Genomic DNA, 24213 nt, shown 5'->3' with positions numbered 1-24213 from the left:
AGGGAAAAATCTTAATTGTGAGTCCAAAATCATGAATCCTGAAGAGTGCATCGTTACACCCCTAGTGTCGACCACAATTAAGAAATATGTTGTGATATAAATGTTTGACTAAGTCGTCCAGCACCATCCTAACCATTTCTTTGCCTCTGTGTAAATATCTTATAGTGGCGAAGGATGTTTCTGTTACTGTCTTTAAAGGTGGTTGATGTAAACAACCTCTGTTCTGATGGACTGCTCTGTATCTTGTGCCACTTTTAAGAAGCAATCTAGGCTGAAATGTGGAGCAAACTGTTCAGAGTGAAATCCTCGGAGAGCCACACCTTGCCTGTACATCAAGGAAAATGTTGCTTTCTATAACGGGTCCATCAAAACTCTGACAGGTGGCACATTATGGCATCTGTGTAAATATGATTGTGGCTATAGATGTTGGAGTCATGAGTTTTATTTGCTTGGTTTTGTTGTCTCTCATTGGGCGGGATTTTTTTGTCTTTATCTGGTTTGCGCAGTCCTTGCTTCGTTTCTTCTTATCGATATCTTCTCATCTCTCCTGCAGACCCTCTGTAACCTCTGTGTGTCTCTCTCTCTCCCTCTCTCCCTCTCTTCCTCTCTCTCTCACACACACACACACACACACACACACACACACACATTCTCTCTCTCTGTTCTCTCTCCTTCTCTCTGGCAGTGCCCTGCTTTGGGCAAGCGCTAATGCATAATGCATGAGGAACATGGCGTGTTGTAGAAGGAGCTCAGCAAGGGCAGGACAGCGTGGTATAGGGTACCAGCAGACTGATGCTGTGTGTCTGTTTGTGTGTGTGTGTGTGTGTGTGTGTGTGTGTGTGTGTGTGTGTGTGTGTGTGTGTGTGTGTGTGTGTGTGTGTGTGTGTGTGTGTGTGTGTGTGTGTGTGTGTGTGTGTGTGTGTGTGTGTGTGTGTTTGTGTGTGTGTTTGTTTGTGTGTGTGTGTGTTTGTGTGTGTGTTTGTGTGTGTGTTTGTGTGTGTGTGTGTGTGTGTGTGTGTGTGTGTGTGTGTGTGTGTGTGTGTGTGTTTGTGTGTTTGTGTGTTTGTGTGTTTGTGTGTTTGTGTGTGTGTGTGTGTGTGTGTGTTTGTGTGTGTGTGTGTGTGTGTGTGTGTGTGTGTGTGTGTGTGTGTGTGTGTGTGTGTGTGTGTTAGAGACTCTCTTCAGTGCACACTGACAACTCATGCAAGGTTTGATGCTTGATTTACGGCACTGCTTCCAGGATGTGTGTATTCAGCTTTTATTGTAGTTGTACAGCACAGCTGCACAGATGTGTTGTGGTACAGATGAAAGACATATTTTGCCCATATTTCTGTATGGGAAATTGCTCATTGTAAAGAAACAGCACTATCTAGTGGTGTTTGAGTGTTACTACAGGGAAATTAACTGTGTATTGATGCCAATTGCTTTAAATCTTAGTATTAAGAGACAAAAGGCTTCCAGTCTCATGATTTCTGGTAAAACTAAATTATAATTGAAATGATGAGCATTTTTGCACTTTTCTTTTTTGTACTTATATTGGAATATCCCTAGTACAATTATTATTATTATTATTTTTTTTTTTTTTTTGCCTGAGTCAGTTATCCTGATTTTGTCTTTATTTGGTACTTTGACCAGGCAGTAAAACAAAAATAGGGATTTTTTTAAAAAATTAATGTTTACTTTATTATTGAAACTCTATTAAAAGCCTAAACATGCAATTTTTAACAGAAAATAAAAAAATTATCTATATAGCCATACAAATGATTTCCATTTAAATGTGTATCTTTTTTTTTAAGTCACACAACTTGCTGCATGTATTGCATTATGTTTGGTTTGTGTGTGTGTGTGTGTGTGTGTGTGCCTGAGAGTCTTCAGCACAGTGACACTTTGTTTGGAGGAAAATGAAGCGTGGATGAAACTAGCGCGTGAATTTAACGTGATTGGCCCCAATTTCCAATCACGTGATTGGGGGCATCTTTAATTTGTTCTTGTTTGTTTTGTAGCTCTTATAAAGGTGTGAATGTTTTAATATAAATTTAGTTCAATATTGATAATTGATTTTACCATTCTGAAAGTCGTATCATTATTATTAGTTATTACAATACATTAGTTGCTACTGTATTGTTATCCAATTAATATTACTATTCGGTTTTTGTTTTCTTATGTTTTTGTTGTATTTTTGCTCCTAACCTGTCACCTAACTAGTCCTTATCATGGCTTAAAACAGTACTATGTGTATGAACAGTGTTTTTATTAAACTACCTGTGTATTTTTAAAGTTCTCAGTGCCTCGTTTTAAATGCCAGGGCTGTCACAATTCTACTAATGAAGTGTAGATCTACTTTAAGCATATTAATGGTGTAAAAATAGTGATTTAATAGTATGGGTAACACCATACCCCTACTGATAGCATTGTAAGATGGGCTATTAAACAAAAGTCCATTAAAAAAATTCCTTTAATGAATGTTAATTATTGGGTATCAGTGATCATCAGTAAAAAAAAATATATTTTGTTTTTGCTGGCAGGGTTTGAGCTCAACCAAAGGCACACACTCACATTTCTATTTTTGTCTTTTGTTTTTTAGAGGCCCAGTGAGGTGAGAGACAGACCTTGGTGGTTTGGAGAGAGAGACCCCCCGGCAGCCTGGCTACGCTCCCCAGTCTCCCGCCTCCATGTATCCTGAATCTACCACCGACTCTCCCGCTCGCCTTTCCCTCCGACAGACTGGCTCACCAGGCATGATCTACAGGTACGAGATCTGTGGGTGTATTGTGTGTATGAATACTAATATACATATATACAGCTCTGGAAAAAATAAAGAGGCAACTTAAAAATGAGTTTCTTTGATTTTACCAATTTAAAATTCTCTGGAATATAATCAAGAGGAAGATGGAAGATCACAAGCCATCAAACCAACCAAGCTGAACTGCTTGAAGTGTGTAAGACTGGTGGAGGAGAACATGATGCCAAGATGCATAAAAAATGTGATTTCAAAACCAGGGTTATTCCACCAAATATTGATTTCTGAATTCTTAAAACTTCTTTGCATTATTTGAGTTCTAAAATCTCTGCATTTTTTGTTATTTTAGCCATTTCCTTTATTTCCTCACTTTCTGCAAAAAATGCTCTATATGACAATATTTTCATTTGGAATTTGGGAGAAATGTTGTCTGTAGTTTATAAAATAAAACAACAATGTTCATTTTACTCAAACATAAACCTATAAATAGCAAAATCAGAGAAACTGATTCAGAAACTGAAGTGGTCTCTTATAATTTTTTTTAGAGCTATATATTCTAAACCTATACGAATACATTGTTGTAATATTTTATCCCCCTTGCCGTTCACTTAATTTTGTTTGTATTGCTTTATGTAATGATAAAACAGCTTTAATTAATTTTTAGCATTTGGAAATCTGCTTGATTCACCAGAATAATTAAGCTTTAAGCTTTTGTGCCTTTTAAGACTAAGCTACTCTATATAATATATCCCAAAAAAACAGTTTTCTGTAAATTTTGCTTAGTATGAAAGAGCTTTGTCTGTGTGTATAAACATATGTTTAACCTGTAAAACGATATACAGTGCCCTGTCAGATGCTGGTTCATGGCCATGCTGCAGCACAGAGGTGCACTAATTCAGAGGATATGTGGAGGTCAAAGCTTCCCTCCAGCTCTAGTCTCTTCTGCCTTATAGGTCATGAGACGGTGTTATCCGAGATGTGTGACATGGTGCTCAGGGGTTTGTCAAGCACACACACACACACACTCTCAGACGTTGGTGGGACTGTCAGGAGGGTATGTCCTTACGCTTGCTTACGGCTGCTTCTTGTGTCTTTGTTGTGAAGGTTGATTGTATCTATTGTCTAGTAGATTCAATCGTCCTTCTCTCCAGTGTCACAAGAAGCAGCCGCCACTGTCTTTCCATCAGTATAAGAAAGCGACGATAGTCCTTTTGTTCCATATCGTGTTGTACACATTAGTATTTTCATCATTTTTTTAAATATAAAAAAGTGCTCTGAAGCTTTACACTTATGTATTTATTTATGCATTTATTTATTTGTTTATTTATTCATGTTTGTAGTAGGGCTGGGAGGTTAACTAATTTGATTATTTATAGAAAATACATAAAGAAGCTGCCAGGGAAGGAAATCTCAGTAGATATATTTGCTTTTGTTAGAAACCTTTAAAAACCCCTTTTATTTGGCAGTAATTTTAATATTTTACTCTTTTCCCTAATTGAAATACAGATTGGTTATGTTTGCACCATGTTTAGTTTAAAAGCTGCATGCAAGGTTGATGTGGGCTGCTTACTATTCGTAAAAAAAAATAATTTTATGTAAATGAAACAATAGCTTGTGTAATAATCTGTTTAAAATAAAAGAAACTGAAGTTATGTAAGAACTAAAAATCTATCATAAACAAGAATCACACATATATTTGAAGAACATTTAATTGATATATTAAATAAGATTATTATTAGTAATAGTAGTAGTAGTATATGCATGTTTTGCAATGTATCCCAGTCCTATTGTTTAACTTTTATACATGCACTAAATATTTTGCACTTTATAATTTTGATATATGATTTTATTTACAAATTAGACAAATAGATATGTTTTTTTGTTGTTGTTTCAAATGTTTTAAACTGTTATACTAAATTTAGTATAACATTTATTTTTATACGTTTTTTTTTTTTTTTCTCTCTCAAGAATATAGTTATATTGAAAATGCCGTGAAATATTGTGATATTACTAAAGGGCAATATCACTCACCCCTAGTTGTCAGTGGTGGGTTTTCCCATTAAGGGAGTTGTAGGTGCCCATAACCATTTCACTGGTTTACCGATGATCCTTTTGAACCTGTAGCCAAACCATCAGATTTTAGGTACTGGAAAGTGTAATAATCCTGTTTTTCCCCAGAAAAGTAATTATAAATTGTTAAGGATTTGGATGCAAAACAGACTAATGACTGTATTGTTCTTTGGTGATTTTATTGTCACATAATTGATCTTCTTCAGCTCTTTTTAGTTTGTCATTTGAGTTTTTAAAACAGTTTAGTTCCTGATAGTCTTACAGCATTCTAAAACAACAGAAAATTTTCCTTCATTGAGCTGCTGTTTCTGCTGTGAACAGCAGGTGGCGCTGTTGGTTTAAAGTATCTTGTATTTTTTTGTGAAAAACAGGCTTTTTTGGCTTGTTGGAATTCCTGATAAAATGAAACAAAGAAGCTGCTGATGTTTATACAAGAATGAAAAAAAAAAAATATATATATATCCTAGAGTCAAGATTTTAACATCACTGAATGTTTTTAGTGTGAGTGAAGTTAGAACTTCTGGAGTTGTGGAAAATCTTTCCAATTTTTTCTAAAAGTGTAATGTAAAAAGTGTGAGTAACACATTTTATTTATTGTGTACATGTTTTTGATAAACGTTTTTTTTTTTTTAATGAATAAAAAACAGAAAAAATAATGTTTATTGCAGTTTAACTGGAAATCTTTTAAATCAAAAATGATTTAAAACTTTTTATATGCATTGCAGTATGTGCTTTGCAGTTCTACCAACCTAATGGACAGTTTTATTGCTTATGCAGTCTTTATTTATTTAATCTTATTTTATACCTTAATCGATTGATGGCTGTAAATCAGTTTACATGGAAAAATGCTTCATGAGGCCACTGTTATAAATGTATAATGGCATAATGTACTCAAGCATCCTCCTTAAGCTATCTTTACCTCCTTTGTTATGTTATTTAAAAAACGAAGTTTTTTTGCAGGTTTTTTATTCATTTTGCCACTTTTTCATTATTAAATCAGTGAAAAAAAAGTGTATTTTTTTTCTCTTGCTTTTCAAAGAAAAAAGCAGTTCCAAAACTACATATTAAAAAGGCATATATTGAACACTTTTTAACATTGCAGCAGACAAACCAACAAAGCACCGCAGTAGTGCTTTTATAATCATGGATTTACATCAGCATTGCTACTCAAGTCAAATTCATGATTCGTTTTTTTGGTAAACAATAAATACTAAGGCAACGTTTTCTCAGCTAACATTACTACCCCCTCTCTGGCCTGTACAGCTCATAGCTTACATATGGAAAACCTCAAGTTTGTGAACATAAACCTGCTGTTTTTCTGTCAAATATATAATATGATTCCAACACGTGAATCTGGCAGTGTTGATCTTTCCTTCCTCCTTTTCTGTCTTTCTCTCCTTCAGCTTTATTAAACTTTGCCCTCCTCTCTTTCTCTTCTCCTTTTTTCCCCTGCTGGCCTCAGTGCACGATATGGGAGCCCCAAACGACAGCTGCAATTCTACAGGTACCTCTTTGTTTGCTGTTTAATTAGCTGCTGCTATTTGATACTGGTCTCTGTCTTTTCCTCACTTAGAGGGCACAGTGAAGTCAATCATGCATTTATTGGTGAGTGTGTGTGTGTGTGTGTTTGTGCGTATGTGTGAAAGCTTGTATCTCATCAGTGTTTAATAGTGTTTATAACAGCCATTGAGGATAAAATTAGTGGTACACGTAAGTAACACTGTTTGGTGTCGGATGCGATTACCTACTGTAAGTGAGTGTTTCTCATCAGATTACATGTAAAACGCGTATCGGTTAGCCCTTAATCAGGTTCCATCAGTGGTTTCAGAGGTAAGTGTAGAGCAGGCTGTGGTGTTTCTGCAAGAATTCAAGAATCCGATCTTGTTTTACAACACCGTACGGTGGAAAAACAGCATTTTATGGGATCACAGTTTCCATTGGCTAACGCATTTGAAGTACTGCATCTGTAAATACATTGTAACCATAGTAAGATAAATCTAACATAACATGTTGACGCAGTTAACATTTATCTGCGTACCTCTGTACAGGACTTAAAACACACAAGATTCATTTTAAAAGAATTTGAGTGGAGAAGAATATGGTTAAAATATAGTGTTTAATGGTACCAGTGTGCTGAAACGTCCGTCCCTGCTAAGCCTAATATATTCATTCTAAAAACTGGGGTGTCGAGCTCTTTTTTTGCTGGAGTTCTTCTTCTGTTCAGGTCACGCGTCTTTACATACTTACGTCACGGGTACAACCTCTTAAAGAAGATCCGACTCAGTTTTACTGAACGCGAGCGGCTGGTGGAGCAATGGAGACTTCAGAAGAGGAAACTCAGAGCTCAGTAGCTCATTCACTCATAGTAAAACCAAAGAAACAAAGGAGTGAAGTCTCTCTCTCTCTCTCTCTCTCTCTCTCTGTCTCTCTCTGTCTCTCTGTCTCTCTGTCTCTCTGTCTCTCTCTCTCTCTCTCTCTCTCTCTCTCTCTCTCTCTCTCTCTCTCTCTCTCTCTCTCTCTCTCTCTCTCTCTCTCTCTGACTGAACATAACCTAGAATCGGATTCATTCCCTCTGAAAGGAGACCACATCACACCCGCCCAGTTTAAATTCATTCTTTCATATGCTTGGTGCAGTTACCCATTCTCGCCAGAGAGGGCCCTAAACCCCTAAACTTACGAACATTAGCTTTAATGGCATTTAGCTGATTCTTTTATCCAAAACGACTTACAAGGTTATTCCTATTACAGAAGTGGGCCAGTGTGGTGTTAGGAGTCTTGCCCAAGCACTTGCCTAGCACAGCATAATTACCCAACGTTGGAATTGAACCCCAATCTTCCATATAATGTGGTAGCTCACTAGCAGGTGGTGTTATCCACTGTGCCATACCAACCACAGTATGGCATGTAAGGAATACATGATGGAAGGCATTACCACCCACAGTGGACAGTGCAGTTGGTGGTAATGATAAAGAGAGGCAGCAATTGTCAGTTGACAAGCTATTTATTTATTTATTTTTGGTTCTATTTTTGATACTAGCACACATCTTTCTACTCGCTTATTTACTAGATTGTATTAGCTTTTTGTCAGATTTTACAATAGTTGCTTACCATCAGGACATCAAAAAAACTGTGTCTCTTTTTGAATAGGTTATCATATGAAAATATTCAATTGTAACTCGTGCAGCTTATTCAATCATATTTTTAATTTTGTAGAATGAGTCTCTCTTTTTCTCTCACTGGTTCACTGTTATCTGAATCACTCATGTTCTGTACTTTCCGTTTCAGTGAAGGACCGTATTTTTATGAGATAAAAAGATAAAAGATATGAGATGGCTGAGATAAAAGGGCTTTGTGCTGATGGGGCTCTAAAACTCCTGACTCTGGAGATCCGGGGGTAATGAGCTCTCTATTGAATTTTGATTTCACTGCCTCACAGATTTCTGGCCTTTTAAGCTCAAAGCGTGCTGCTGACTTCCTCCAGCGTCGCTGGGCGGGAATCGATCATCTTGTTGATGTGTCTCACACTGAGGCAGTGTGGCGGGAAAGGGGGATTATCTCGTTTCTAATATTCCTTTAGCCCTGCAGCAGCTTGTGGCTTTAATTCAAAGTGATTTTGCAGTGGAGGGATTGTGCTGGATTGAACAAGGCTACCTGCTGAAGTTTCTTTGTCCAGGCCTATTCGAGCTGGATTGATTTTACCTGTCAAATAAATAAATTATTATTGTAAAATGATTAAATGGTTACATTTAATGTTACATTGCAGTGAGAGAATGGAACTTCTTGTTGTCTCTTAGCTTATGTCTGTCCAGAACAGTGAAAAACTGTGAACTGTGAGCTGTTTTTGGAATGTACTTATAAATTACTCCAGCATACCTTTACTACCATAGGAAGTTCATGTGTTTCCTCTTGTGGAAATGGGCTCTTAGCCCTCTACTCACATGTCTCATGTATTCAGTCATGCAGCAATTGATTTTAAAATTGAATTTTTAAACACAAGCTCTTTCAGCACAGATTGACACCATTTAAAAGGTCCAGGTTGTATTGACTTATGTCTGGGCTCATGATTTGCGTGGTATTTATTAATTAATTAATTTATTAAAGCATTTACGTGTTATATTTTATTATAAATTAATAAATTATTATAAATTAAATCAAATTAATCAGATGATGCGGTGTACTGTTTTTTTCGCACTATAAGGTGCACTATCATTGAAGGTTTATTTTTCTGGTCTATTTTCATTCATAAGGCGCACCAGATTATAAGGCGCAGCTAAGTAGCTACGTTTAGTAAATCTAAGCTAAGTAAACAAAACTGTAATAAAAATATGACTCTCTTAGAGTCAAACAAGCGCTGGATGTTCTTCTACACCAATTTCTCTCTTAAACTCTTTATTTGGGTAAGTAAAGCACTTCCGTTTATTTACAATAAGATAGATAGACTCTCGAATGGCTAACGGGTAATGCTAATGCTGCTCCAGCAGTCCTCGCCGGGGTTAATTTAACATTTTAATTTAACAGATATCATAATAAGCGTTTCAGGCATACTTGGTAAAGCATCATCAGTTGGGGCTTCTGTAATGTTCTGTATCGTCGCTTAAAATGAAATGCACTTTACTTTTTGACATCAGTCGCATTTAACAGACTGTGGCATTCTGAACACTCCCTGTGTGAGTTTGTAAATTGCTGTGCAGAGTGGAACCATAACTGAAAAGAGCTGCTTATCTCAAAGTGAAACTCCATCACTTAGGATGTGATTCCTTCAGCTTGGCGAATGTTGCTGCTGTACTTTTGATTGTGGTCAAATGTTGTCTGCTTCGTTTGTGTGGTTAGTGGTCTTTGTTAGCTCTGCTGTTTGGGCTTCCTGTATGAGCTGAATGATGCACTTTTGAGAGTGATATCCGGTTAGTGCTTTTGAAAACGTTTTTTGCGTGCAACATAAGATTGGATCAGCCAAAGTTAGGCACTTTGGAACCCTGTGGCTACAATTGGGCCAGTCTGCTTAGAATGTAAGCAGGTGGTCAGAAATCTGGGCCGATCAAGTATTTTGTAAAGGATGTGAACTTTTGATTTATCAAAAATGTAACAGTACATTGTTACTCAGAGTTGACTGTAGACTCTGGTATCTGCCAATACCTAGACCAAGTATAGTCAGATACTCATAATTAAATGATTCGGACATCCCTATGTGATCAGGACATCTCTAGTCATAATTCAGTAGATAGGTACATATTGCATAGTCCAATAGGAAATGACTGGTTGGTTGTCCCTCCATCACCTGCTAGTGTGAACGCAGGGTTAAAAGTCATTATTTTTTACCTGCTATCATTTGATGCTTGGTGCTCTAGGAAAGACAGTTACCTGTTGCAGTTGTCAGTGAATACATTTCTTCATAGTTTCTGGCTGATGTAATTTTGGCAAGAAAAAGAATTACCAAGGGTTTAGCCCTAGAAGAAACTTTACTTGAGAATGCAGTAAAATCAACTATTAAAGATCAATTTACCTTTTTAAGCTTAAAGTCTTCTTTGATGCTCATTCTTCATCTGTCAGTTTCACAAGGAACCAAGAAAACAAAGCGAATCCTGTCATTTTAAACTGCATGAATAGGGAAAAAAATCTGTTTTATTTAACGTCTATGTAAGCATAAAAAAGATGGAGTGAATATGGGTGTGCAAGTGTTCATAAAGATCTATACGCTTCTACAGGCCTCATTATGTATTGAGATCCCTCTAAGTATTCTCTGCTGTGGAACAACAATCAAAAGCTTTTAGCACAAAAGCCTCTGAATAATTTAAGCCTGATATTATTTGCTGTGGTTTGCAAAAACAAGTTCTTCCACCCCTCCATCAAATTACATAAATGGATTTCCCTCATGGAATCTAGCAGGGAGGGGTGATTGAGCGAGAGAGATGGTGAGATGGTGGGGGGGGGGGGTGCTTTTTTTTCTTTCACTAATTGGTTTAGATGCTTGCTAGTAAGACACTCCCAGTTTGGGTGGATCACTGCATTGCTGGTCACAGTCTGACTTTATAAGGCCAGAGTGGCACTAAAAAACCATGAGCCGACCCCCAAGACCTCGGGTGAGTTCCATTCCGATTTGAGCGCTGAGGATGTTAGTGTCTACCGTGCATGAGTGTGTGGCCTCCTGCGTTTGAGTCCTTGCATGGTTTTGGTTTTTATACTGGTGTAACTGCATGATTCTGGACAGCTTTCCATCTTTTTCTACTGGATTGGAGTTTATTTGGATGGAGAATGAAGAAATGCTGATTTTTGAGAGTTTGTTGGAGAGAATTTGCCTATTGCTAATATGTTTATTGCTCTGTATTAATCTTGGTTTAGAATAACCTGGTAAAATACAACAGTTGTATAATATTCAGTTTGGTTTAAAATGAATTAATGAACTTAATACAAACATTATCTTTATTTTATAATGTTTCTCTATGTGCTGTTATTGCTGTCAGGATTGTAGCATAAGATGTTCAGTACAGAAGAGTGGTGTTCAAGTGCTTGTAGCACTCAGAAGACCTTTAGTGGATCAATAATGGTAAATTAGGAAAACATATCCTGCATATCCACACAGCTCAGTGGAGAAAAATAAGCCTAAGAAAACTGAAATAGAACTTAGATTTTGAAGAAAGAAGTTTTAGCAATATTTGCTTAGCCGTTGCAGTTGATTGTTGTATCTTTTTGTACATTTATTTATTAAAGTTTTTGCAAAATTCATTTTTTTATCTAGCAGATTCTTCAGTGCTTAGTGAATTTCAGACTAAACTGTGAAACTTTCATTACATTTTACGTTTCTATTACTTGGATTTGATTAGTTTATTAAGAGGGCAGGAAACCTTTTACACTTTTACACAGACAACCAAATAATTAATTAATAATAATAATGTATAGACCTAAACAAGTATAACAATTTACTGATCACAATCAAATAATTATAACTTGTGAAAAACACAGCCTTAAGATACTTTAATATTTCATATTTTTTAATCATTTTTATTTGTAGCAATTATAATTATTTTGTATAGATAATTTGCTCTTTTATAAACTGAATTGTATTTGTAAACTTAGATTATTGTAGACTACTACATATATTGGCGCCTAAGAGTGTTAATGGTACATTTTTTAACAGCTTTAAAATTCTATAAAATGTTATTGTGATTTACAAAACTCAAAAGCCTTTTAATTTGAAACTATGGGGTACAGGATGTAAAAAACATGCACTAAAAAAATGCTTTAATGTAGCTGTGTGAGCTACATTTAAATTAAAGCTGGATGTAGACCGTAAAAAAGACACAGTACATCACAGTTGACTTTTGAAATGTGCAGAGAGGAAGGCAGCTGGTCTTTACTAAGACTAAATTAGCTCAGCCATTGCCATTTTAAGTTATGCTAAACTAATTATTTTCCTTTAAGTTTTAGAGGAAACACTGGTATTTATACCAGACCAGCACAGTACAGAAGATTTGTTTGATGCACAGTTTCTTTTTTGGGAGAATACATGGCTTTTGCTGGCTATGGGTGAACAATTAAGCTGTGATTTGTTAAGCTGTGAATTGTTATTAGAAGTTAATGGATTAAAGTTTTGTGCTTTGTAGTGGATTTACAAGTATAGATGTGGTGGTGGTGGTGATGGTGATTTTGTAGTTTTTCTTTTCTTAAAAGTCTCACATTTTCTTACTTTATTAGTTTAAATCAAGCTTATTTGTGTCTGACTGTGGCAAGTGCACATGAATTACAGGAGCTTTAGACCTGCATTAGTGCCAGTATTACATGTTGTAGCACAAACCTCAAGTGTATTATTGCGATTAGACCATTGAAACTATTGAAAGGTTTTGAATTAAAGAGAATGAGAAAATAGGATCTGTTTGATAATAAACACTCCAAGTTAAAATAGTTCCATAGCTGCTCTGTTTGTAGCTGTGCTGTTTGGTTTGTAAGCGCTGCATCGTTGCTAGGTTACCTGAATGTGGCGGAGTAATACATGGAGAGCTTTGGTTACAGTGCATTACCGGCTGATGACGGCACACGTAGAATGCCTCTCAGCCAATTAGATTTCAGGGTCAGAACTAACTGTGGTATAATTTCCAATGATTTAAACCAGCAATGAATAGTGAATTGTGATTTCAGCGATGCGTGGTTCTGCCGGGTTTTTTTACTGTTGTAAAAAATTCAAACTAGAATTTTGATGTTTTAATTTTGAGGTGTGAATCTAATTATAACTTTATGTATTGTTACTCCCCTTATGTATGTACAACGATTAAGCATAAAATTATTACTTTTCAGCTCTACTGAGCACGAAGGAGCACTTTGGAGTCCTTTTGTTTCTTTGCATACTTTTATTATACTCATGTTCTTCAATGGCCACTGATGTAGGACCACAGAATGACTAACACAAATTGTGCAGCAACAGGTTCAGAGCTTCTGTCACTGACTTTACGTCTACATGGTGGATTAGCTAGTTTGGCACAACACATACTGAACCACCACCCAAAGAATACCTTCTCTGTGGTGATCCTGTCTGTAATTATAGAAAAAAAAGTGCTTCTATATTGTCTATTGTCAGTGGAGCTGATCAAATGGATAATACTGTAGAAACAAAGATGTAGTCTTAATGTTATGCTTGATGGGTGCATTCACCAAAAAACTCAAAAACACCAAAAAATTTCAGTAGATTTATTTTCAGCTGCAACTTACATTTGCAGTATTGCACCAGCTGTAAGAATTCACTGCTATTTATCAGCCTGCTATTAGATAATGGCAAGCTTTGAGAGGCTTTAAACCAATTAGCCTCAGGCTTGTGTTCTGCTGATTTGTTTCCTAAGATCTCTCGCTCTCTCTTTTCTTCATGTCTGCACATGAATGATATCAGCCTTCTGTGGATGATCTCCAGTGCATGTCTGAATGCAGATTCCCGCTGCAGTCTGGACGTTTGGGCATCCCTCGCATGTGTCCTCTCCGCGAGTCGCCCGCCCTTCGGTGTTTGGTGTTTGTTCACCTGAGGCTGCAAGCACCTGCCTGTTGTGCTCGTTACAGAGGAGGGCGGGATCAGGTCCTATTACAAAATGCATGAGCACAGTTCTTCCACTGATAGTGGGGACACTAGGCTGTTTTTTTTTCCCCTCCCTCCTTTTTTTTTTTTTTTTTTTTTTTAGGCCCCTCCTGAAAGCCTGTGCTATTTAAGGCGATGGCTGAACCCGGCCAGCGCTCAGCTCCCCGCCCCGGTCCCAGATTCCCAAAGCTTGTTCACATTTAGTTTGTGTGTGGTGTGAGGGGGTGTGGGTGTGTCTGTTTTGGGAAAGGTGCTAGAAAAGCACCTGTGGGTGGGTGGGTTGGTGGAGGTGTTTGTAAAAAGGGGGGGTGGTGGTGGTAGGTGGTTGGGGAACAGGGTTTGGAGCATCATCATGTTTGCAGGAGGGTATGCAGGGGGGCACCCGGGGGGGCCTTATGGCCGGCGCCAATCCGTCCTCCCTTCCGAAAACCTGCAGATTCCCAAATCAGGCGTTCCAGGCGGTGGTGTACGGAAGAGCAGCAGCAGCAGCAGCGCAGGCAAGATGTTGTCCATGTCCTACAGCGAGAGCATCCGGAGCGGCATCAGCCGCTACCATTCGGACCAGGGGCTCAGCCAGGCCCAAAGGCAGACGGACCAGGCTGAGCTCCAGAGGCTCAAGGAGCAGAGGGTGGCCGCACAGATCAAGAACATGGAGGACTTCCTCAAGATGAACGGCCTGGTCCTGGAGGAGTGCGTGTCCTACCAGACGGGGATGAAGTACAGGTAAGGAACTGGGATCGTATAGATGATGGAGAACAGGAAGTTGGAACCATAAAGTCTGGAGTGTCTTACAAAAGATGATTGTCTTGATGATGGTCCTGAGTGCTTGGTGGCACTCGCCAGTCCGACTCTGTTGCGTTTATGCTACAGACCGCATGCTTTCATTTTTTGTAAATCAGTCTTAATAGGTTTGAGCACTCGTTTTTACAGTATATTCAGGTATAAACCTTTTTGTTCAGCTTTGACGTTTTTTGGTACAAATTGACTCCAGCAACAGATTGCAGTTCAGATGCAGCTTTGTTCCGTTTTATCTCTTCTTCTGTTTGATTCTCTGCAGTGCTCTCACTGCTGCGTGTGTGATACTTTCTTCCAGCCAGCCTGTGCCTCTCATGCCATGCTAGAAGCACTGGGTTTTATTTTCATCATCTAGGTCGCTGGCATATTTGCCCAACAATGAAAGAAGGGCAGATCAGTCTCTGAGGCGAAAGTCAAGAGAGAGATGCTCCGCTAGTGTGAAGAATGTCTCATCATTATCTTTGACTTGACCGCCCTCTCCCTGTCCTTGCACCTGTTTCTTGATGTTTCTTTATTGATAAATATGGATGTCCATCTCTGTGCATCTCAAAGTCAAGTCTGGCAGAGTTAACTGTGTATTCTGTTGCACTACAGTAAGAGTGACTGACTGCCTTAAGCAAGAACGAATACTGTACGCAACAGCTGTGCCTTTGGCTCCTTGGCACCTGCAATGCTGGCACTGACCTCAATATGGTCTCAGTGCCAGTGTGCCTAATTGGTGGTGTACACAAAGATTACTATAACGAGGAGCGGCGTTCACGTGAATAATGTTGGATGAGGTAACAACCATGTCATTGCGACATACATCAAACCCCGGGATAGTAGGTCAGACAACAGAGTCTGGTGTTTTGTGTCAGGGACAGCCGTCATCCGAAGTGTTTCACTGTAACGCTTACTCAACCAGCCGTGAAGACCAGATCCAGTGTCAGTTCTGGGCACCAGACTCGAGTTACAAGACGTATGTTTATGATCTGTCGCACTGTGTTGGAGAAATTAGTTCAAGCGTTTGTATCTTTTATCTTGAATATCTGTTCAAAAGCCATGCAGACAGAAACTTTAACTCTAGAACACTAATGTTAAAATTAGTAAAACCATCACCAACGTTGGGTTTACACTGTATGACGAGTTTTGGAACACTTATAATAATACCAAAACCACTGATAATTTGTCAAATAAACATAAAACATTTTTTGGAGGTTTAAATTGCTGGGATCATATTGACCCAGAGAATAAAGGGTGTCACTAAATTGGAGGATAGCAGGAGAGTTAAAAAAAACATGGATGGGAGGAGAAAATCAACCATAACATTAATGACATCAATGAGCGTCCTGAAGCTCCCAAAAGTCCCAAACAACTCCGACAGCAACAACACAACATGAATCACATGAAAAAATGGCATGGGTGAAAATAGGGCTGCAGCTATTGATTATTTTAGTAATCGGGTACTCTACTGAAAAATCGTTTCAATTAATCGAGTAATCTGATAAAACATATTTGCTTGCCTAAAAAGCAATTAAAAATACACAAGAGAAAACAAGAAATTTCACTTATTAATGAACGACCAATTAATGTGTAATTTTTAAATTCGCGACATACATTTCCAAATCGTAAACGCAATAGAAATAAATAAAATGCAAAATAGACATAAATTCCACAAGTAATAATTTAATAAATGAAGTTATATTATTTCAACTTAATATTTTTTGTAAGTATCAAAAATATAGGGCATTAATCAATAATAAGGGCATACACAGTGGCTTTATGTTGTGCATTAATGTAAGGTACATTAATGTTAATCTCATTGATTTGTTATACGTTAAATTAACCTGCTCTCCGCTCCAAAAACCTCCGCCTCCTCTACTTCCTGCTTCCTGTGCGCAGGTGACGTAACGCTAAGAGCGCCTTTTTTTCACATTAAAAGTCCCCGCTAAATTCTGTGCTCTGCGTTTTTTTTATTATTATTATTATTATTATTATTATTATAAATTAAACAATTCCTCGAGGCACAAAAAAATAATCAATCTTTTTTTTTTTTTTTTTTTTTTAAATCAAGTAACTCTAATTACTCGATTAATCGTTTCACACCTAGGTGAAAATCCCCCAACATTAGCGTTCTAGGGTTAATCCCACTTTTTAAACAAACAGGCCTTGGTGTAATGACTCCAGCATGATGAATTCTGCTGGGTTTGGAAACTTTGGTGTGTTTGGAAACCTTTTGTAAATGGTTGAAATGGTAGTCTTAAATTTCACACTCTCAGAAACTTTAGCTGCTTCACCTGAGGCTAGGAGCACCTAAGTGAGGGATTCGTTCACTCTAATTGACCAGCACGCCTCGGTCATACCTTGTGCGTTAGCGATCGGTGCAACTGGGTCAGGCAGGAACTCGCGTTTCCGACAACTCTCATCATTATTTCAAGGGCCGAGAGAGCGAGCGAGACGAGAAGAAGAGATTGAAAGAGAGAGAGAGAGAGAGAGTGGCACTTTTACCTTGACCTGCTCTCCTTAAAGGACGACAGCTTACTCGTGTAACACTAGCACAAAATTGTAGCACAATTAACATGGTCAGATCTCTTATCAGCAAAAGGGCAAGCAAGGCTAGGCTTTGATTGCTCTGCAATGCAGCACACCTAAATATAGGAACTTAGCACTCGCATCTTTAAGTTGAAGCACTCAGTAGAATTAGGTTTGCCTCAACAGAGATTGGCTTACATGTACCTAGCAACAAGAAGGCTACTAATGCCATTAGCTTTAGTGCATACTGTTATTGTTGTTATTATAAACTTAAATGCTTAAAATTGTTCTTATTAAACATCTAGTCAGTTCTTTCCTCTTGTTACAATGTTAGTGAAACATCAGCTGATCAGATCAGCTGCTGCTAATAGGTGAAGTTATACCACTGATAGCCATTAATAAGCAATGAATGCTACAGCCACCCTCCACTGTTTGTCCCTTGACCTTTGTCCCCAGGGGGCGTTCTGCCTGAGAAACCTTGTGTATGTGTTACATACGTAACTGGAGTACGTATGCACGGTTTATCTGGTATGTATGTGGAAAAAGGATTGGTTGATTGCATATTCCATCCGAAGGCCGAAGGTTTCAGCGGCCAGTTTAATTTTAATTTAAAAAGCAAGTGCAAATTAGCTAAATTTGCCCAAAAAAGAAAATAAGTGCCAAACGTATGTTGTTAAAATAGTGGCAGCATTCATAGCAGATATACACAGAGCTATTTTAGACTTATTGTAATTTTCTATTATAATTTAAATTAGATTTACACTGTTTTTTAGTTTAGTAGTATCTAGGTTAAAAAAAAAATAGAATTTTATATAAGACTTTTGCCGGTGTGGGCATTGTGCCAAGTCCTGCTGGAAAATGAAATCCGCATCTATATAAAAGTTGTCAGTAGCAGAGGAAAGCATTAAGTGCTGTAAGATTTTGTGGGAAAACAAAACTGCACTGACTTTAGACTTGATAATAAAACACAGTGGATCAACACCAGCAGATGACAGACATGTCTCTCCAAACCATCACTGATCATCAGTAAATTTTACATTTCATTTGTAAATCAAGGGAGCAGAGTCTGGAGGAAGAGTGGAGAGAGACACAGTCCAAACTGCTTGAGGTCTAGTGTGAAGTTTCTACAATCAGTGATGGTTTGGAGAGACATGACATCTGCTGGTGTTGATCCACTGTGTTTTATTATCAAGTCTAAAGTCAGTGCAGTGCCTACCAGGAGATTTTACAGCCCTTTTCTGATATACTGATTTTTGGGTTTGGCTGAAAAGCCATAATCATCAACAATAAAAGAAATAAATAGGTTGACTTTGCCGTTTTTATTGTCATTTTTACTGTTAACCACCTTCTCTTTTATTTTCTGATATTAAAAAAAAATCCATTTAATTCAAAAGAAAAGCCATGCAAAAAGTGTTAGGACAGACAGTTCAAAAGACACACAACAGAGGGCAGAAAGACGAGAGCACACTCTATCTCTCACCTCCCTTACAACCATCTTTATACCTCTTTCTGGGTGTGACAGAACATTCTAGAACATGGTGTAACTATCTCCTTGTTTCTGCTTAACAATATAAAAAATGACCAAACGTTTGAGGAAATCCTTTAAATTTTAGGGTGTGCTGTTCTTAGAAAAGATGAAGTGAAAAGTGAAAATATGTCTGGAAGTCTTAGAGGTTCTGCCCTTTAACCTCTCCAAATATTGCTGAACCAGGAGCTATTTCTACTAGCCAATCTCATTCCCTTTACATAGCAGAGAATGGATCTTACAATCCAACAATTTCTAAATTGTAATACAGTATCAAACCTCCAACACCCTAGTATTAAGTACATTACAAAGGTAATCCCAGTTTTATTAAAAATAACATTTTTATTTTATTTTAATTTTTTTTACTTTGGAACTCTGTTCTTTCAGTGATTTGAGGATTAAGCCTTAATTTTTTTATTATTTTTTTTTTGTAGCTGTGATGCCAAATATAACCAGCAGGTGGAGGCCTTGACTAGTAAAACGGAAAGGCTCATACTACAAATCATACTGTTCAGGAGTTTGAGTCTCAGTGATGCTGTCTGCATTTCTCATTTTTAGTTCATTGATTTATATTATTATGTGTGTTTAGCTGAGCTGATCCTGTAAGGGGTTTAATTTCTCATCGTTGAAAGAAAATTGGATCTGTGACAGCGGCATATCGATTTTGGAAAGCAAACTGAAGCAGACCGTGACGTGCTCATCAACCATTCTGATACTGTCCGAGTTTACTGGAGCAGTGCATTGTTTATTAAAAGGGAGCATAAATGGGCAAATATGAAGCATAGAGGTCCAGCCTTTAACTGTGTTCCAAAGATGATGATGCATTCTAGGTTGCCTGCAGTTCTTTTAAAGGGAAGGAACTATCCTTCCACCAGCATTCTGCATAATTTGATGGACGCAGCTGATGTATCCTTTGCAGTGTCCTCATGAATCTCATTATACTTTTTTGCATTATAACACCATGAAAACGGTTCACTTAGGAACCCAGTATGTGTGTATTTTAGCTCCGTGCTACCCCTGGGTGGCAGCAGGTGTTTGCTGTTGGAGAGTCTTAATCACTAGTTTGAGAGACACTGAATGGCCAGCATGTGCAGACCTGTTAGTGTGCAAACGTCCCCATTGCATCATATTTGCTAGTGTGAATATTTCTGTCCACAGGCATTTTTTTTTGTTGTTTTTACATCACTGCATTTCAGCTCAGTGTCACTGTCACTCCAGTCCTCTTTATATCCTCTGCAGAAGCTGCCAGCATGGCTGAATCCTACTGTTGACAACTTTTTGTGGCTGTACTGTGGCCTGCTTTGAGCGCGCGTGTGGGTGCATTTGTCAGTCCATCTTATTGTGCATCCAAATGACACGAGCAGAAACTGCTGTGCTAAGTAGAAACGTCTCGGCCAAGAGCAACCTTCAGATTGGACGTTGTGTACCCATGCATAGACATGCTAAATATTTGCTGACCTTGTTTTATACGTCACTGAATAATGAATAGTGAATGAGTACCTGATTTATTTATTCATTTGCTTTTATATTTGATCAACATAATATCGTGGTGAAAACCTCAAAAAGCACAATTTATCCTCTGGGTTTGGAAAGTACCCTTTTTTATCTTTCTTTTCATTTTGTGCTTATCCTTCTATCAGGACCCATCTCCATCTAGTTTGCTCTTCTGCTCTACTTGCTCTTTTAAACATTTCACTTTTTCTGTGTCTCCCCATGTATTATTAATGGCCACTCTCCCCTGGGGAAAATCTACTGGATCCAGTTCTGCGGCAGTCGCATCTCAAGGCCTTGCGTAACTTGCAGGGCTTGCACACTTCGGACAAAGAAAAATAAAAATAAAGAAAATCAGCTTTATAGAATATAAATCCTCCATGTTTTGTTGTTTCAGTCTTAAATTCAGCTTTGAATACACTGTAACAGCCATTTTTAAGATTTTTTTATTTATTTATTTTTTATATAAAGTATACACATACATACAGCACTCCTCCTATTACGCCTGACGTCCTTTGAGACTACCGCCAGACCTCTATTTCGGGCTGCACCCGCCCGCCGGGTCTTTGTGGTTCAGCCGAACACGTTTCTTAACAATTTACAGGGGCATCCCACTGACAATAGAGCTGAGGTGACATCCCAAGAGCTGCCAAAACACGTGGAGGCTTTTGTCACATGTCCCAGCATGGCCTCTGCAAAGAGGCTGGAGACAAGTCAGCAAATTAGCATCAGAGCTCACCATTAACCCACACACACGAGCGCACACCTACAATTACAGATAACTTAGCTGCAGCATGCACACTGAGATGCCTTTTGTAACCCAGGAAGACCTGTAGGTCTACAAATATAACATTTGATAGTGTAAAAACCTGTTTAACCAAGTTTTTTTTCCTAATTGTCCTTTTTTTTTTACCTGCTAGATCGCTGCTGAGCACTCAGTGTTACCAATACAAATAAGTGTTAAAGCCCTGTGTTTACGCTGAAGAAAAAAAAAAAAAAAAAAAATATATATATATATATATATATATATATATATATATATATATATATATATATATATATATATATATATATATATATATACTCTTGGTTATGACAAAACATGGAGAAAAAAAATATATATATATAAATATATATAGGAATACATTACTGCAACAAAATGAAAAAATTATTTTATTATTGAATACGATATGATTTGGCACATCCCTAACTGAGATATAAAAAAAAATACAATAATTTTATCAGATTTGTAACAAAAGTCAGTGATCCAGAATGTCATAATATTAATAATAATGCACTCCAAATATCTCCATATATCCAGTATTAAGGTAAAATATATGATACTGGACAGATATAATCTGTCTCTAGTTGATATATAATGGGAGATGAGAACAGTGTGATTTTTTTTTTTTTTTTCTTTTGCTAAAAACAGCACAAAAAAAAAAGTAGTACCCTGATGTGATAATTAGGGGTGGGTGATATGACACGATATTTAGGGGTACAATATCGTTCACGATATTCAAAAATGTTGCTGATATCATTGCGTACGATATGATATGGCACACCCCTAGCTGGCACCCACTCTCAGGCCTTTGCTCAAATGATAAGAATTCATGTTGCCTTTCTAAAGTCTGGAGGCTCCGTGTACATCTCCACAGTCCTTCACAAGTCGCTGGATGTTCTTTTTTTTCCAGACACGCCAGCGCTGGGGATTCCTTATGTTCTACATACCGCTCACATTATTCCCTCTCCATTTCCTCACCAGGCCAGCCATCAGTAGATTAGCATCCGTGCTCCCCTGAGGCTTATGCTTCAACACACCTTGTTATGCAAGCTGTCATAGCGGGAGAGAGCAAACGAGCAGACCACCCCCGTGACCCTCACTACCAATGACATGGGCATCTCACGTGATCGTGGTGCGTTTCCACAGTCTGCACAGACGAGGCAACGTTACGTAACACAGGGCTTCCCTGAGATTCTCTGCTGCAGTCCCTCGTTTTATTCTCCTGGGATATGGACGAATCATGATGGGGGTTTTCGTTTATAAAAAATCTGCAAGATTGTTCCAGAATAACAAGCAACATAAAAAATGAGACCTTTTAAAAGCTTTTATTTAATATATTTAATGCATTAATTACCATGAACAAAACATATTAATAAGTAATACAATAACAATGCTTAGGTAATGCTAATTAAACATGGAACAGCATTAATTCATGTTACTTTCACATCACAAAAAAATCTTAAAATTAAATAAAAAATTATAGATCAAAAAATATATATTTTCTGATGGAATCGACTGCACTTACTAACGATGCAGCACTCGGAAACATATGGAAAAGCTCCTATACAGATTTTTATGATTATCAGCAGATTTGCAAAGACAGATAGATAAGGGCATAGGGCTTGTTAGCCTTTCAAACTGAGATTTTTGTTTTTTCCGATGCTCACTTTAAACCAAATGTGTGAAGTGAAGTTTCAATGTTTTATGATTAAATTCTTCATAACAAGCATAAAGATCGCTAGTAGTTTGTCTCAGTAGATAGCTAGCTAGCTAACTTTCCCGGCCCACCTTAAATGGTGCAACAGGGGCGCCAAGTGTTCCAGCGGTCTAAAGCGCTGCCACTATGAGCGGGAGGTCCCTGGTTCAAACCCCCGCTCATGCAGCTTTGCCATCAAGCTGCCGGCGCTCAGAGGGAGCACAATTGGCCCTGCTCCCTCTGGGTGGGTAGATGGCGCTCTCTCCCCACATCACTCCTAGGGTGATGTCCGCAGCAAAGTCGCTGCGCTTTCCACCAAGCGCACTGGCTACTCGGCAATGCTGCGAAGAAGAAAAGTGGTGGCTGGCTTCACATGTATCAGAGTGTTAGTCTTCGCCCTCCAGGTGTGTTGGGGCATTACTAGTGATGGGGGAGTCCTAAGGAGTGGGCTGGGAAATTGACAGTGTAAATTGGGGAGGAAATGGGGAAAAATTAGAAATAAATGTAAAAAAAAAAAAAGACAGCAGAAGCTGAAGGCGGAATGGAGAAATAACATAAAATAAAATCTAATCAAAGCTAATTTCAGTTCCTCATCACAGAGGAATTAAGGAATGGACAATAATAATTAAGTTCTACACCCTCTCACCCCTTTCTGAAGAAATACAATAAAATAAAACCCTAAAGTTAACTAGTTAACCCACAGCAGCAGCTAGGTTACTGAAATTTAGCGCTCCTGATGTCGTATGGGGTGCTTGAAGGTAACTCTGTTCCAAGGGGAACAGGAAAGGTACACTCAAAGAAAAGGTAGGGGTAAGTGTTGGGGCCAAGGGGTGAAATGGCATTGGTCCTTGGTTGCCTGATTTGGACCAGATCAAAGTGTGTAAAAATGCCCTCAAAGGCTATTATACCAAGACAATTGCTCCAGATTCTTTGGTTCTTTCCCTTGAACCAATTTTATTGTACACCCAATGCATTTAATAGATTCTAAACATTCAAGGCTACATAGAGGTAATACTAAAATTTATATTACAGCAAACATTGCCATGCTTTCTAAAAGCATTCCTGCTTTAAAATGCATGACCCAGAAAGCTTCAGAATGAATAATAAATGCTCTTCGGTTTGCCCTGTTGTGCCCATAACAGATTTTATGTGACATGAGGACTTATATTCTTCTTCATTTAATAAATGCAAGTTGAGCAGTGTTTGATCAGTTTTGCTTGAATTTGATGTAATTCTGTTTTAATAATAAAGATATTACACACTTTCCATTTTTCTTTAATTTAGCCAAATCAGTGAGCTGAGTAAGATCATAGTTAGCATTTAGTGATTAACTTAAAACAGCTACTCTGTGCAAGAGGCTCCTTTTTCACAAGTAGCTACAATTTCTTGGTTAACTCTCTAGGAAGAACTCTTAATCAGGTGCAAGCCGTAGATGATCATTAACAGCCAGTGTTGTACTCCTCACTGCATGTTCAGACTAGGCTTTGTAGAATGTGTAAGATTAACACGTCTCATGGAGGAAAGAGAATAAGAGTGTCTAACACCACTA

At 37.9% G+C, this 24213-nt stretch overlaps 1 protein-coding gene across 4 annotated transcripts in view; it reads left to right on the top strand.

The window, feature by feature from the left end:
* Positions 1-24213, top strand: part of kcnab2a (potassium voltage-gated channel subfamily A regulatory beta subunit 2a) — a 134186-nt gene that overhangs the window by 38392 nt on the left and 71581 nt on the right. For 2 of the 4 annotated variants that reach the window (XM_022682264.2, XM_022682265.2), the window contains exons 2-3: positions 2585-2749; positions 6273-6314. In XM_022682264.2, the coding sequence (XP_022537985.1) occupies positions 2673-2749; positions 6273-6314 (119 nt within the window). In that variant the 5' untranslated portion in view covers positions 2585-2672. Of the gene's footprint in view, positions 1-2584; positions 2750-6272; positions 6315-14280; positions 14586-24213 lie in introns of those variants that run through there. The other 2 variants (XM_049471644.1, XM_007251452.4) reach the window with 2 other exon arrangements.

This window comes from Astyanax mexicanus, chromosome 24 (genome assembly GCF_023375975.1).
Source record: "Astyanax mexicanus isolate ESR-SI-001 chromosome 24, AstMex3_surface, whole genome shotgun sequence".
NCBI lineage: Eukaryota > Metazoa > Chordata > Actinopteri > Characiformes > Acestrorhamphidae > Astyanax > Astyanax mexicanus.
Note: the sequence above shows the minus strand (reverse complement) of the source record. Positions and strands in the feature narration are given on the sequence as shown.